At 41.7% G+C, this 16,377-nt stretch overlaps 2 protein-coding genes and 1 long non-coding RNA gene across 3 annotated transcripts in view; all 3 read left to right on the forward strand.

Annotated features, from left to right (window-relative positions):
* The window catches only part of tnxba (tenascin XBa), an 8,271-nt gene extending 8,239 nt beyond the window's left edge, over positions 1–32 (forward strand). The window contains exon 14 of the mRNA XM_031576960.2: positions 1–32. This exon is cut by the window's left edge and continues 847 nt beyond it. The gene's annotated coding sequence lies outside the window, so the exon portion shown is untranslated.
* A 2,161-nt stretch (positions 33–2,193) lies between these two features.
* Positions 2,194–6,650, forward strand: LOC105910687 (steroid 21-hydroxylase). The gene is given in 11 exon segments (XM_031576422.2): positions 2,194–2,359; positions 2,476–2,565; positions 3,321–3,475; positions 3,667–3,762; positions 4,044–4,154; positions 4,342–4,450; positions 4,554–4,618; positions 4,986–5,099; positions 5,345–5,511; positions 5,962–6,065; positions 6,154–6,650. Coding segments are annotated over 11 exon segments (1,350 nt in total). The 5' UTR covers positions 2,194–2,265; the 3' UTR covers positions 6,399–6,650.
* Positions 6,651–7,126: 476 nt separating this feature from the next.
* LOC122133244 lies at positions 7,127–8,884 on the forward strand. The gene is made up of 2 exons (XR_006152647.1): positions 7,127–7,525; positions 7,797–8,884. It is a non-coding gene; the product is annotated as an uncharacterized LOC122133244 (long non-coding RNA).
* Positions 8,885–16,377: the final 7,493 nt, after the last annotated feature.

Genomic DNA, 16,377 nt, shown 5'->3' on the forward strand with positions numbered 1-16,377 from the left:
ATGGAGCAAAATATTAGACCAATAAAGCAATGTATACCAGTAACTGTTGTCGTCAGTTTGTCGTCTGAATATAATGACATGATTTGTACTCAGATGATACAGTAGCAGTAGAAAAGTGTAAATACAGCTCATATCTCAGTTGAAAAATGGAAAACGTATCTTTCTGTTCAACTATACCAACAGCCTATTCATTGAAACTTCAGTAGGCAGACCTAAGTAGAGAGTGCAGGCCTTCATCAAACACAAAATGATTCATTGACTGCATTGCTTCTAAATGGCCTAATTAAATCAACTGGGTGTGTGCTAAAATAGTGGCTGTGGATTAAGATCATTCCTTTGTTGATTCTTGAGTTGATTCTTTTAAGGCATAAGAGTTTTTCTCATTATAATCCCATACAAGTACAACACAAAAAGCGAGACCCAAATGAAGGTTGAAAATAAGAGTGTTACAGAGAAAGGGCTTCCTCACAGAGAAACTGGAGGCATGTTGCTTTGATAAGGATAGCGTCAACATCATGGCATGTCACAAGACCTTCTTCAACCCTCTGTGTGGAGAAATAACAGCGTTCCCTTGTAAAAAATCAATTCTGTCCATTGGCCCACTACACACTATGAAGTGAAGTGTTGCGATAATAATTTACTTTTAAAAATAAGAAATGAAAAGACGTATACGTATCTTTATTTTACAATTGAATCTTTAGAATGTATTGCCAAACTAAAAAAAGTTGACTTTTACATGTGTCATCCAAGATGCTGTTTTCCCCTCAGGGTGTTTTACTTTATGGCACACTGTTCAAATGGCCAGTCACTACACCTCCTCCCTCGTGGGCTCTTGAGACTGGAATTCAAACGGCATTTCTCAAAATCCTGCGCCGCTTCAGCGTGTTCACCACGTAGAGTGGATGAATGCAGCATTTGTTTTGTAAATCTACGAGGGGGAAAAAGCTGAACATTTCATGGCCGACATTAAAGGATGAAGTGGATATATGACATTCCAGACGGTCTTGCTCTGTTGCTAATTTAAGCGACTGGTGTTGAAATCTGTGTGACTGCTAGGAGTTTTGCCAGACTGCTTAAATGAAACATTCATTTCTGAGTTGTGGTTGCTCTTGGACCACAGAATTGGACTTTTGAGGCCCTTTCCTACAATTACTCCTTATGTCACGGTTCTATGTCCAGGAATGCAATTGGGCTTGTTTGTATACATAAAATAATGACTCTTTATAGTGATTTTGTTGAACGTTGTAGATATATAGTTTGTTTCTTGTAATTCACTCTTTCAAAAACACTCTTTCCAGTGTCCTTGTCAGGAACCCTAATGCGCGCTAATATAAATGACCACTTTGTCCAACATTAAGCTATCCACAAATGTTTGGGTTCGTAGATTTTTTTACTTGATGTATACGTAAATACTGAAAATAAATTCTGTAAACATTCTGAAAAATGAAAATGCACTATTAGACAGTTTTACCTGACTCTGTAGAATCTGTTGGAGTTTGACACTTTGACGGCTAATATTTCAGATGAAGGTCAGGAAAATATTAGTTTGGCCTCACTCTGTGAATGGATAACAGGCCCTTGTGTGGGGGGGTGGTTTTAGGCCAAGACAATAAAAGCAGAGAGTAGTGCTGGGATGAGTTTTCAAAAGTCTGTCCCCAGCAGGCTTCCATGCTTCCTCTCTCTGTCCTTCAGCGTATCCACATCATGCAGGAATGGGTAGTGAGTACAGGACTGGCTGTGGTGGTTTTTGCTCTATGGTTGCTGGTGGCCCGTCTCTTCAGACAAGGAAGGTGCCAGAAGAATGACCAGACTAGCTCTGAACACAAAGGTACTGTAAGTTTTTTGCATCGATGGTTCTCTTGGAAATCATGACGCATTTACCGTGTTCAAGAGATAGCTCAGGTTTGTTCCCCAGTGTTGTCCATGTTTTTCGTCTCATGCCTGTGGAAATATCTGCAATGGTAATGTTGTGTTGTGTCAGTCGCATACATCTCTTTAAAACTCAGACCTACTTCTGTTAATTGTTAATTGTAGCTCTAAACTGCATACAAAGCAATCACAGTAGTCTATAATTATGATATCATGTGTAATTATTGCTGTAGGGATAAAGTGTAGATAATCCAAATAAATGTAAACATCACGTTGTGTGTGTATGTCTCACTCTGCAGCTACTGAGCCAAGACTTCTCCACTCTTTGTCTCTTTAGAATCTCGTCCTCTATCTACAACTCTACCTGGACCTCCGTCTCTCCCTCTCCTTGGCAACATGTTGGAGCTCATGCAAGACCACCTGCCTAGTCACCTGACAACTTTGGCCCGTCGCTATGGGAACATCTATCGTCTTAAATTTGGCAACAGCAGTAAAGATTTTATCACTTATATCTGACTAGCATTTTGTGGTGGCAAATGGAATTCCTAAACATATGATATATGACTGACTTCTCAAAATGTAGAGCAATCTTTGTTTTTGATACAGCCATGGTGGTCCTAAGTGGAAGTGACGTCATCAGAGAAGCCCTGGTAAAGAAATGGTCTGACTTTGCAGGGAGACCACACTCGTTTACAGGTTGGTAATATACCACACTCGTTTACAGGTTGGTAATGTACCACACTCGTTTACAGGTTGGTAATGTACCACACTCGTTTACAGGTTGGTAATGTACCACACTCGTTTACAGGTTGGTAATGTACCACACTCGTTTACAGGTTGGTAATGTACCACACTCGTTTACAGGTTGGTAATATACCACACTCGTTTACAGGTTGGTAATGTACCACACTCGTTTACAGGTTGGTAATGTACCACACTCGTTTACAGGTTGGTAATGTACCACACTCGTTTACAGGTTGGTAATGTACCACACTCGTTTACAGGTTGGTAATGTACCACACTCGTTTACAGGTTGGTAATGTACCACACTCGTTTACAGGTTGGTAATGTACCACACTCGTTTACAGGTTGGTAATGTACCACACTCGTTTACAGGTTGGTAATGTACCACACTCGTTTACAGGTTGGTAATGTACCACACTCGTTTACAGGTTGGTAATGTACCACACTCGTTTACAGGTTGGTAATGTACCACACTCGTTTACAGGTTGGTAATGTACCACACTCGTTTACAGGTTGGTAATATACCACACTCGTTTACAGGTTGGTAATGTACCACACTCGTTTACAGGTTGGTAATATACCACACTCGTTTACAGGTGTTTGCTTCTTGACAAAGTTCTTTTGGTAATATATCGACATATCAGTATCAGCAAAAATGTCAATGCAACAATGGGTAATGGGTGGTGTGTTGACTTCCCCCTTCCAAGGTGACATTGTCTCCGGAGGAGGCCGCTCCATCTCCCTGGGCGACTACAGTGACGAGTGGAAGATGCATCGCCGTCTGGTCCATAGTGCATTGCAGCGGTGCACAGCTGAATCTCTTCACTCTGTCATTCAGCAGCAAGCGCTCAAACTTAGACAAGTACGTCCCACAACCACACACACGTATCCACAGTACGCACACAGCATCCTTTAGACTGACTGCCAGAGGGGAAAATCATACACATACACACATACACAGCTTTCCAGGGGGCCATGTCAGTCAAATGTAACTCTAAAGTGGGGTTTTCTTACAACAAACTGATCACTAGTGGGTTTTTCTCTGACATTCAGGTGCTACTAGAATATAATGAAACACCAATTGACCTCTCTGAGGATTTCACCGTTGCTGCCAGTAATGTTATCACTACTCTTGCCTTTGGAAAACAGGTTTGTGCCTTTTGTGTCACCAAAATACAAAACCAATACAAATATAGCCAGAATGTGACATATATAACCATAACCTGAACTGATCACAACACTGATATGGGTAGATAGTTTGAATAAGGCTTTTGTTAGCGGTATGCCATCACCTCACAGTTACATGGCACTCTGAGATTCTTTTGAATGAAGAGTGCATTACAAATAAAATACATTATTATTATTATTATTATTATTACATGTGTGACGCACATTATTGGTAATATTTGTATGCTGTTCTTCTATGTTAGTATGACAAGACTTCACCGCAGCTGCAGCGCCTCCACGGCTGTCTGAATGAGATTGTGGCGCTGTGGGGCTCCTCTTGGATCTCAGCCCTGGATTCCTTCCCTATCCTTCGAGTCAGTACTCCACCCACCCCATCCTTAACTGTCATATCTAGGTCTGTCCATGTTGCTGTATTGGACTCTCATTTATCCAACTCAGGAGTTTGCTTTAATGTGGTCTTTTATTGTTATCACAGCAGGCCTGTCGGATGGCTTCAGTATTATCACCTTGACATGTCATTTTATCTTTTTGGTCGATCAGAAACTGCCAAATCCTCCTTTCTCTCGACTCTTGAAAGAAGTGTCAAGGAGAGATGACATCATTAAGACACACTTGGAGGAACTGAAGGTTGCAACACAGAAAGATGAATGTACCATACCGTGCCAATTTGTGTACACAAAAAAAAAAAAAAACATTTTTGGTCACTCCATTTATGTTTGTGTGTTATCAGGCGGAAGATGATGTCATAAAAGAAGGGGCTGCCCTTACAGCTCTTCTGAGGTGCCTGGACAAGCCTGAGGGAGAGTCACAGGGGTCGGTAAGTGACCACGGTGCCACTTAAAGACTGAGTCACAGGGGTCGGTAAGTGACCACGGTGCCACTTAAAGACTGAGTCACAGGGGTCGGTAAGTGACCACGGTGCCACCTAAAGACTGAGTCACAGGGGTCGGTAAGTGACCACGGTGCCACTTCAAGAAATGTCAAACAACTCAGGTACAGAATAGAAATGGCCACTCCATTCCAAAGTCTGTTTCTATTTTGATAAGTATCAGGTTTAAATCCAGTACTCAACACTGGGCTATGCTTAGAGAGTAATTCAGCTGAAAAGGTCTGGGGTGAGTGTTAGGCCACAAAATGATGCTAGAACACTCTTATGTGTAAGTGGCTGTGCTAATTTTCCACAGACATTGACGGCCACTCATGTGCACATGGCCACAGTGGATCTGTTAATCGGTGGGACCGAGACCACAGCAGCCTGGCTAAGCTGGACTGTGGCCTTCCTCCTCCACAGACCAGAGGTACTGCATGGTCAATAGACACTCTCTGTTCGACCCCTCAAAAACATCACCAATCTGCAGAATAATGACGGACAAAAAAAATCTAAATGCAGTTCTTTATCATTTGCATGATCTTTTACATATAGAATCAGTAGGTGAAACTAAAGGAAGGGTTTCTAAAGAAGAGTAGAAGCCTATTGTAGACTGTATAGATTCAGTTCATGCTCTTCACTAGCTGGGGTGTGTCTCTACCACATTTTGTCCAGATCCAGCACAGAGTTCATGAGGAGATGTGTTCGGTGCTGGAGGCCCGTTACCCAGAGTACAAAGACAGGCACCGGCTGCCTCACCTATCTGCTCTGATCAGCGAGGTCCTTAGGCTGAGACCTGTAGCACCACTGGCTGTGCCTCACCGAGCCATCAGGGATAGTAGGTGAGTCTATGTTCACTATTTATTTAATGTATCTTATATAGCACTTTTCTAAGTACTCAAAGTCGCTTTTACAGAGTCCAGTAATCATTCAGACACAGTCATACCGGTGGTAAGCTACATCTGTAGCCACAGCTGCCCTGGGGCAGACTGACAGAAGCGTGGCTACCAATCAGCGCCTACGGCCCCTCCGACCACCACCAACATTCATTCATATTCATACGATGCATGTCACTAGTCTCACTGTAGGAGCACTACAGGCCAAAAGGGGAATGGTAGAAAGTATAGTGTTACAGATTCTGTATTTATTATAGAGAACCAGGAACAAGCAAGGAACCTTAACCTTTGCATGTCTATATTGTTTTTCTATGTGTAATATGTATCAGTGGCCTACCACACTTGTTGCGGTTAGAACTGGTAGACTATCTTTATTGTACAATGACTTATGTACAGCATTGCAGGATACTTCATACCAAAAGACACAGTGATAATTCCCAACCTTTTTGGAGCCCACCATGATCCTACAGTATGGAGAGACCCTTACAGCTTCAAACCAGGTTTGAATGAGTTGTGTGTTTAACTACTTCCACTTTTCATAGATAGGTCTGTGGCACTCATGGTAGCTAACAGTCTTCTCTGTTCCAGAGCGCTTTTCAGAGGCTGGTGGTGCAGCATCCCTTCGCTCACTTCTGCCATTCAGTGGCGGAGCTCGCTTGTGTCTGGGGGAGTCTGTGGCTAAGATGGAGATCTTCTTGTTTACAGCTTACCTGCTGCGAGATTTTGAGCTCATTCATCCGGGAGATAAGGAGTGTCTGCCTGACCTAAAAGGAGTGGCCAGTGTGGTGCTAAAAGCCAAGCCATTTAAAGTTATTGCGCGCCCTCGGGCGTAGGGTCCACTTTTTCAATAAAAAAAAAATGTAAAGGTCACTTTATCCTGGTGTTATGGCAATACTACATAATTGTTTTGGGGTGGTAGATGGATTGAACGTTACATTAAGCATTTTACATCTTGGACACACGTGCTCCATAAATTCATATGCTGCTGGATGACATATGTCTGTGCATGACTGCACTGAACAGAAAATGGTTTAAAATAAATTCTGATAATAAAAACTTATAATTGTATAATTGTTTTACATGAATGTTAATAGTATGTAGGGACATGTATCATAAGGACAGTGCAATAATGGGGGGGGTGTCATGATTAAATCATGAATCTCAGTTATACAACATTTTACATATGTATTATTATAATTATAATGTTCTATCACCTTCATATAATACGCATGAAGAAAAGGGTCTCAATCCACTTACTTTCACACGAATCAGAAATCCTTTTAATGAGAGAATCATAATTGCAATGCTCGAAGGGGCGAGCTAGTGACAAAAGCACAACAGGTCCTTAAGAACAAAGGGAAATCACAAGTCAGCAAAAAGGCCTCTAGGGTGTTAGACCTTGTCCTTGAGGAATGTTACTCGCTGTGTTCCATATACAAGTTCTCGCGGATAGCGCTTTAGCAATGCACTGTCCATAGCCTCTAGATGGCGTAACATGTCCAATATTTCCAGATGGAAACCGTTATCCAATCACAGCCCAGAAGACAGAATACTTCCTGTAGCCGACGTCCTAGTTGGTGCTGAACTCTTCCTGCACTCTGTGGGTTGATAAGTCTCGGACTGATTCTTGAATGTTTATTTTGCCACTAAATTATAGTTTGTGTCTTTAACAAGTATACATACACAGACCAACAGCATGCGAGACTCATGCGTAGTAACCGAAAAAGCTAATACATGTGTTTTTACAGTTACAGCATAGGCTATAGCCTGTAAACATAGGCTAAGATGTTTGAGAAAATAACTTAACAATTAGCTGTTGTATGCCTTGTTGAATTTCTATATGGAAGCCAGTAGTTTAGATAGGAATTCTTATACGACGATAATGAATGGCCACTTCATAACCGTTGGGAACATCGCTCTATGTCTCGTCGCCATGCTCAGCGCTCATAAACTCTTCAAGGTGACTAAACAATTTCGTTTGCAATCTTTCTCCTTAAAAGCTAACTGCCATCACTTTAATCAATTTGCTGTGTATTATCTATTCAGTGTAAATGGTCTATCAACATCTATGATTGCCAAGGCTACTTGGGACATAGTCTACCAGTCTTGTTTATCTTTCCTGTTGCCTATTCTCTACGATTAATCGTAGCCTAGGCTACAACATTTGATCATATAATCGCCAGATAATTTATCCACATCGTGTATTTCAAAACAGAATTACATTTCTGCAGGTTCACAGAGCTCCAGCTGTTGGGTTTTTCCTCGTGGCCTGTTCGTCTGGACTGTCTGCACTTCCTTGCAGCCCACTGTTGGTGTCTGTGCAGAAAGACCTTCAGTGGGTTGCCGAGATACTGGGCCCAGCCACGGTGTCCTTTGGCTTCCTCTGGCTAAGTGATGACCACTCTACAGCATATGTGCTTCTGACTGGATCAGCGCTACTCTCCACACTCACTGACTGGCTGTCTCAGGATGGGTTGGCTGTGATGTCCCGCTGCTTGGCCCTGTCATCCCTCTCCTGCTCGCTCACGGTGTGTCTCTTTGCGGGGAACACGTTAGGGGTATTAGGGAGTGTGGCCTTAAGCTTGCCCGCCCTTGTGGCACTCAATAGTACCAGTCCCCTCGTATCCCCTGAGGTTGCTGGGGGCCTGCTGAAGTCTGTTTTGATTGGCACTATGACTCTAGGCTGCTGGTCCATCAGGCAGGCACTGGACATATACCTTCAGGACCTGAAGGTCTGGGACAGAAATAATATACTAACTTGATTCACTTATTTGAAGTGTGCAGACAAATTACCCTGGTAAAGCAGTTATGGTTCATTGCTTGTTATAAGTGTATTTGTATTTATAGTAGGAACGTAAAGAACTAGCTTGACTAATCAGATGTTAACTGTTATTTCAGTGTTTTACCCAGTCACTTGGAGTTCCTAGCATATGTACTGTATCACCTCAATATATAGGCTAACATCTATTTAGAAGGAGACTTAATAAAGCAGGTGGTTTATAAAGTTTTCAAAACAACCATATATACAAAATGAGGAAATGGCACAGTATTTTGTCTCTGAATTTGCAAATGAAAAGTGTGAAATGTAAAAACACTTTGAATTCTCTTAGGGGTTCTGGAGGTGTTGAGGTCATGTGTGTTTCTGGTAGCCTACTTGTGGTTATGTATTGTCATAACCTAATAATACACATTCATAGAGTTATTTAGTGCTTTAGTGTTCTTTAGAGCTACCCCTAATTGTTCCTACAATTGTAACCTGTGGTATGTTAGTGCAGCAGATGAAGGCTGTAATATTTTTTAATAAAAATGGTGACTAGTATATTCAGTATATTCTGTTATTTGTTGTTGTTGTTGTTGGGAGATGCTTGCGTTAATAATAGCGTGTGTGCATTCATTTCGTCATTGATCATTTGTACAAAAATGCTCCGTAGCTTTTCGCTCTTTGGTATGGGATGGTTCATAGACTTAAAATGGAATGCTTTAATCAATTTAATCATGTTTCAAATGATTATTAATTACTGACTACACAAATTCTAAAGAGCTTGTCCAATGCAAGAAACTTAATAGAAATCCAAGTTCCAAATTTCAGTCTTGCTGACAGACCTAATTCACTTTTGTCAACAGTGTAAATAGGCAATGTTTATAGCACCATCTAGTGGCAGAATGGGTGTGTCTTACTCCGCCTCTAAATATGGAGATGACATTTACTAAGGTGAAAATCACTGGAAGAATCCACTTTCCTAGACAACTGATTCTAGATCAAATGTAGCTTTACAATCTCCACTTGGAAATCAATCCTTGTAAAATTGTCATTGATGCTATTTACATTAGAGCTCTTTCCCGCCAAATGTTTAAATAGTAAAAGTTCCGCCTTGAAAGCCCTTTTATTTAGAGGCGGCATTGTGGCACCCCGTCCCCATAGACATAGAAGAAAATGTCATCCAAGAAGATATCCCACATGGACCTATTGTGATGAAATGTATTTGTGAGTTTCGCGCTTATAAACACTTTAAAGGCTAAACCAACACTATAATGTATATTTAAATTATGCGGTTTAGCAGTCGGGTTGTCTTTTGAAACAATTCATTCGCTAGTTGAGTACAATCAGTGTTACAAAGTTAGTAACTTGCTGATTAACTATATCTTACTAACGTTATGTTCAGTTCTTCAGAGCTAACTTATAATTTACCATGATGGGCCTAGATAGCTGACTCGTCTAATGTTACCTAACGTTATATGTACCTGGAGTAGGTCTTGTGTTTGGGATGGAGATGTATTCTCTTGTCAGTTCAGAGGAAAAGATACTCTGCAAATGTGGGTGATGCCACTTCTATTAAGGATTTCGATGAATAGGGTCAACTAGCTCTAATGCGGGTGGTCAACGGGACGGGCAGACAGTACTGAAACTTTGATTTGTAACGTCAGTTCGCTTATAGCTGAGCTATCCTACTTAATTTAGTTCATTAGATACATGCTGGAACGAAGGAAAAAATAATCCACTTTCGAGTTAACTTGGCCAACCATTTTATTAGAAAATATTGTATATTTTCTGTAATGTTTGATTATTATATGTTATATATATTGATTAGAATGACTGCAACATTGGCTATAATGTTGCTGTAGAAAAAGCAAGCCTTCAATTCAAGGGCTGGTAGTGGTTGTTGGGTCACGCTAGGCTAGTTCATACAACACTTTTTTTGCGAACAGCAGCCAGTGTAAGTCGCGATAGCCGTCAAGTAATTGGCGAACTAACACTCATATTTGGTAGCGCACGTAAGTTGTCAAACTTGCCACTTGTGATTAAGCCGCTGACCAAAGTTAACTGAAAACTCAGTAACCAAAAGATCAGCTAACGTTAGCTATTTGGGGTTTCGGTAGCGTTTGGGAACGGTCGACTGCATACTTATCTAGGGTAACGTAGCCTATAACGTTAGATGTGATTAAAAGTCATCACGTTAGTGTCTGACTTGTGAACACAACTTTAAATGCAATGGCATCAGGTCCTTATATCATACACTATGGCTATGAAGCATTATACCTGAAACTAAAGTTTGCTTGCTGCAGTCATTATTTAGGCGAATTAAACTTATGGCGAAGTGATGCAGTATCACTGGGATAGGAGCGGTCTGAATGTTGAGAATGAGGTGTGTGTGCTGCAGAACGTGACGAGTGACTACTATGCTGTCATTATCAAAAAGATATCGCCGTGACTGGCTGTTAGTGTGAATCTGAATTCTTAGGTCTGTGTGGGATGAGTTTTAGGCAAGATACTTAAACAGTAAAATGAATATAGGTTCATGAATATGGATTCATGTTTGAAAAGTGAAAAATGAGTCAACGGTAGGGAGATGTCATTGCGTTTGAATGGTCAATCAGCAATGAACCATATACTTTCACAGGTAAGGGCTATTGCAAAGGAAGTTTGCAAGACATATGGGTACTATGTCCCGAATGTTGGTGTGATGATATGGAACTATATTTAGGCAGGCATACGACCAACTATGCTGTGGTCTGCTTTTATCACCTGTATGTCCCACTGTGACACACTATGTCCGACTGAGCTCAACCCGCACTTCATGACACCTCCCTGGAGAGCCAACCCTCGGCTGAGAGGCAGGAAGGTGTGAACCCAGCCCAGGGCTCATCAGCAGGGCAGGAAAGGGCTTGGGGAGGGAAGGGCTTCCTTCTACCTGTGGAGCACACCGTGCTGTTCCGACCAACCCCCTCCCGGAGCTTGTGAGAAGAATGGAATGTCAGAAAAGTTGTTCTTGGCACAGGCTGTTGTAGAGAAACAACTGACGTAAGTGGCCACTGAGGGGCAAAAGGGTGGCTTCCTCTGCTGCTGTCCAGCAACTCCCCCTTTTATGAGGAAAAAGTGAGCTGCACATTGTGAGCTTCCACAATACACAAAGCTGGAAAAAGCAGCAAGCATGAAAGAAAGTGGAAGGTGAGAGGTTGCTTGAAAACCTGTGCGTGTGTCAACAACCTGGAGCTAAGTATGTCACCAGTAAGCTGGTTAGGACCAATGTGTTTGTCTGTTGAAATGTTTTCTTTTCTTTGGGAAACATGTCAGGCAATAATTTGCCCTACATTTGAGTGTGGTCTCTCTGTGACCATAGAACAGCCACAGAGATGACAATTTACTTCTTAAGGCGTTGTGTTCATCATAAGAATACACACGCTTTCCAAAAGAGTTATGACAGGAGAGCTCTTCTGGACCTCTCAAGGCACCTTAGCAAGTAATGTGTATGTGTTGCTTATTATTTATGTGAGGCAAGTGATTCTTGCCAGACCAGCATTGTTTCCGAGACCCTAGCAGAGTTGAATATAAGCCAGCTAATATTGTTTGTCAAAGGATTCCACTCTAGTTCCAACACTTATAAAAGTGTATTACCTTGGAGCCTGGGATACTCGTCTGAGGGTGTTTTATGGGAGGGAGCAGCAGAGATCGGGTCTCGTGTTGAAACCGAAGAAATGGCTGGGAGCAGATACACTTCAATGCGTCATTTGATACAGACATCTTTGCAAATTTTTCTCTTTTCCCCCCCCTTTCTTTTTCTCACTTGCACACATATGTCCGGCAGGAAGCGCATTGTTTAAAAAGGGAAACTTTTTCTGGATGTGCAAATAGATTGCTAGGTCATTTGGACTGATGTGCTCCCAGAGGTAAGAGCTCTCTCTGGTCAGGCAGGTGTCTTATAATTACCGATATCATTAATAGTGTGTTGGTGTGTGTGTGTGTGTGTGTTTGGAGGGGGGTTCAGTATGTCAGCTGAGATACACTAAGTCAGCATAAGATATTCAACTATGAGATTTGGATATATTCAAATGTGTGCATTACACTAAATCTTACTGACTGTGCTGCCCTGCAAACTGGCAGCTCTGGATGGTTTGGTTTGCAATTATGGAACTGTGATTCATTTAACCAGTTGGAGTAATAAAAGCAGAAATTGAATTTGACATTTTTTATGGGCAGGTCAGTAATTAGTCCTTTGTAGAATGATTGGTGTGATGAATGGTGTGACTCTGTAATCAGCAGATATGAGATTTGATAAAAACACAACCATTGGAAACTAAACACCCTGGCTCTGTGCCAAGCTTTACATCTTGAGGAACCCATATGCTGTCTGCGCATTCATTGTTTTTGTTCCGTTTCTACTTTAAATAACATTTTACTTTTTTACTCTATTAATTTAAAATTGAAACTACAGACTGTTTGTAAAGACTGAAGCTATGTGGCTGTGTAGGCATAATTTGGTGACCACTAATGCTAGACTGATATCTGCATTATGTCTCCTGAAGGGACCATACAAAAGTGTCCATACACTTTTCAACCAGGGAACAGGCAATTGTAAAATTCATTATGATTGTAGCTAACTAAAAAAAAGATTGGACACTTTATAGTAACTTTTCAGATTGTCACAAAATGCTTTGAAGCAGCTTGTGTGCAGCCCCTTGTAAAAGTACCTTAACTTAATCTATCCATGTTAAAAATGACTGGCCCATTTCCAGTTTCGAATGTGCTGGTCACAATGTGCTGGAGCAGCTCTGTGTGGGACATTCTTGAGGAATTTCAGTGTGTTTTCCATAAAATAGAAACTGTGTCTTAAGGTTGTAGTGATGTACCTGATAACTGCAGATGCAAGCAGGATAATATTTAATTCTGGTGATGTTGGATGCTTTTGATACCATTGGGCACAAACCTAATTAATAGACTGATGCAGTGTTTTTTTTATTTTTTTTCCTGAGACGGCACTGACGGGGTTTGTCACTGCTGTCTAATCAGGCCATTTCTGTTTAGTTGATTTCATGAAGTGTATCTTGTGTGGTGTGCCCCAAGGTTCTCTTGTTGGACCATGCTTTTCTGTAGCTTCATTCACCTGATTAAACCTCTTACACACAAAGTATGACACCCAGTTACAGTGCTTCCATCTCTCCACTGGGGCATTGGGATCCACAGAGGACACAAGTTGAGTGCGGTCTACTGACCCCAGCACATCTTTCACCAACAGCATTAAGGCCAGTTTCCACTGCAGGAACTAGAGGATCGTTTTAGGGTGGCCCGCACCTTTGTGCTTTGTGTTCGGACCGCGGGAACTGCCTCTGTAGAACCTCTTTCAGAGCCGTTTGTGGGGGAGAAAAAAAAGGTACCTTCTCCATGGTAGTGGCGCTTGCAGTGAAGGATGACGCCATTTCTAAAACCAGCAATGTTGGTACTGCTGCTGGAGAAATGTATGGTTATTTAGTAGTGCTCGCAATTGACGTCGTAATCGAAGACCAAAGGCTCTGATAAGGTGTAGGTCTGGTAGTTCCTGCATTGCGGTAGAAAGCCAAAAAGGACAGAGCAGCGGGCCGTTCCTGTTAACGTTCAACTTGAAAGTCCAGCGAATTCCTGCAGTGGAAAGGCACCTTTAGGTTTCTATGAAGGGACTGGTATTCACTTTCACTCACATCTTCCACTCTCTCTCTCACACCCTTCAGTGACTTGCATCTTTTAGGGGCTGCTTACACGGAGCCTAGATTGCCTGAATCCGGAAAGAAATGTTGTCGGATCGGCCTCACGTTCACACAAACCCAACGGATTGGGTCACTGAATCCGCAACCTTTTGAATCCGGTCTCCAGAGTGGGTAGATCCGAACCCGCCAGCGGATCCGTGTTCGTGTGTACGCCCGATCCGCACACTTTCTAACCCGATGATGTCATTGCCCCACGTGAACACCCCACGCCCCACCTCGCAACCTCAGCCTGAACCCTTATTTACCCCGCTGCGTCACTTCATAACAGCAACAACATAAACTAAATCGATGTTGTTAAGAAGCTGGTTAGGAAAGGGATGATACTACAATGATATGATGATATTACAATGATATGATATAACAAGCCACACTTTAATCTATCACTGTTTAATCTATTTGCATAAGACCATTGTTCAAAACCGTTTTTTAAAAGTGTCAGCAATAGCCTATATGAGCAAATCTGACGTGAAAAGATTTTTATTATAGACGGAAGTTTCAAAGCGGTAACTTAACACAAACGAGGGTTATGGTGAAGTATAACTAGTCCTGTTTGAGTGCTGTGGTTAGTGATTTCAGGTGGTAGAGAAATCATTCAGCAATCGGAAGATTGCTAGTTGGATCTCCACTTCTGTCTTCTGTCACTCCATGCTCCATGACGTCTTTACAGCAGATTCAACCACTCCGCTCCACTCCAGCATTTTCTTGTGAATGCAGATTTTTCTTGACACGGCCCTGTGTGAACGCGATTAAAAAAAGGTACCGGATCCCTAAAAAATTCCGGATTCAGGCAATCCAGGCTCCATGTAAACGTAGCCTTAGTCTCTCACGCACATCTTTAACTCACTCATATCTCCCATGTACACACACGCAGGGATCAAGCACTTCATTCGATATTTTTTGAGTGGCTAAAAGTATAGGCTTAGTGTGAATTTTTCGTCATTGGTTACTGTGTGATGTGGTGCATTGTGAACGGCATGTGATCAGAGCCAAGGTTATTTTAGCACACGCCTCATAGCAAGGCGATTCATATCACTCACTTTTTAAAGACGCCCAGCTGGCTGTGGTTTCATCAAAGCAGTGAACCCGCCGCCTTTCTGTTAGTTAGTGCTAAATCTCTTTATACGTTTTCAAGGGGATAGTGGTGTGCATAATGCTAGAAAAGCATTATCCTTGATGTGAAATGGAATTCAACCTATTCTGTCCTTAAACATACTTACTTGAACCTATTTAAGTATCCTGCTCTTGGGCAAGTTTTCCCAATCATTTCCAGAATGTTGTGGGCCTGAGAGGGCCCTGGATCTTTTATAGGGACCTTTGAAATCCATTTTGTTTTCCAGATTCCGTGTTTTCCATTTTTTTTCTAGATTCGGTTTTATCAGTTTGATTATCATCAAATTATATGTCCAATCAACAAAATGTAGCCTACTACATAAGCTACCGTGCTTTTAAACACGTTATTTGACCTATGTCTGTCTAGGTGATATATATATGTTGTAATAGAATAGGGAGTGTAGCAGTACTAGTATAATAACCCAAAAGACTAAAAATATATTTCATATGACATTTACTATCATTTTCAATTGAATTTTAGCCTATAGAATGAAAAAAAAAAAAATGCAAACGTTTTTAATGGGAGATTAGCCTACTTTCCGGTTACAGGACCTACGGACTCCGTAAGCTACTTGTGTTATGATACTCTACGTGTAGGCCTGTACTGTAATATTCTAAGAATATTTAGATGCTGTCCCAAAGGCCTGTTTCAGTTTCCTGTGACGGTCTACGAGTGACCGGATGTCCTGCTTGGTTCACAATGTGCCATCAATGAGGCAAACTGTATTTATCTTAACACCACTGAACGTGAGAGGCTGATATCAAGACATTCACCGAGTTGTTGTTGTTGTTTCATTAACTTATATTCTGACAAAATCTTTGACGCGCCTGTCACTCATGCGGGCAGAAATGTTGTAACACTATCAAGTGGTTTTTTTCTCCCATAATCTTTTTCGGCTATGTTGCGGAAATCATATAGGGCCGCGCTTGTGAAACAAGGTAGTGGGGTTAGAGGAAAGGTGATGAGATCTCCGAGGAGAGGAAGACTAGAGTGTTGACGTACTATGGGACTTCCCCATACCCTGCAGCATGCAAAGCACAATTAAAGGAAGCCCTTCTGATGGGGGGGGTTTATTGAGTTCCGCTGCCCTGAGCTTTTAAGCCTGTGTGTACTCACTTCAACTTGAATTTGCTGATTTTGCTTTTGTCCAAAGTGATGCACCATGAATATGGTTCAGGCATCAG

This window comes from Clupea harengus, chromosome 11 (genome assembly GCF_900700415.2).
Source record: "Clupea harengus chromosome 11, Ch_v2.0.2, whole genome shotgun sequence".
Taxonomy (NCBI): Eukaryota; Metazoa; Chordata; class Actinopteri; order Clupeiformes; family Clupeidae; genus Clupea; species Clupea harengus.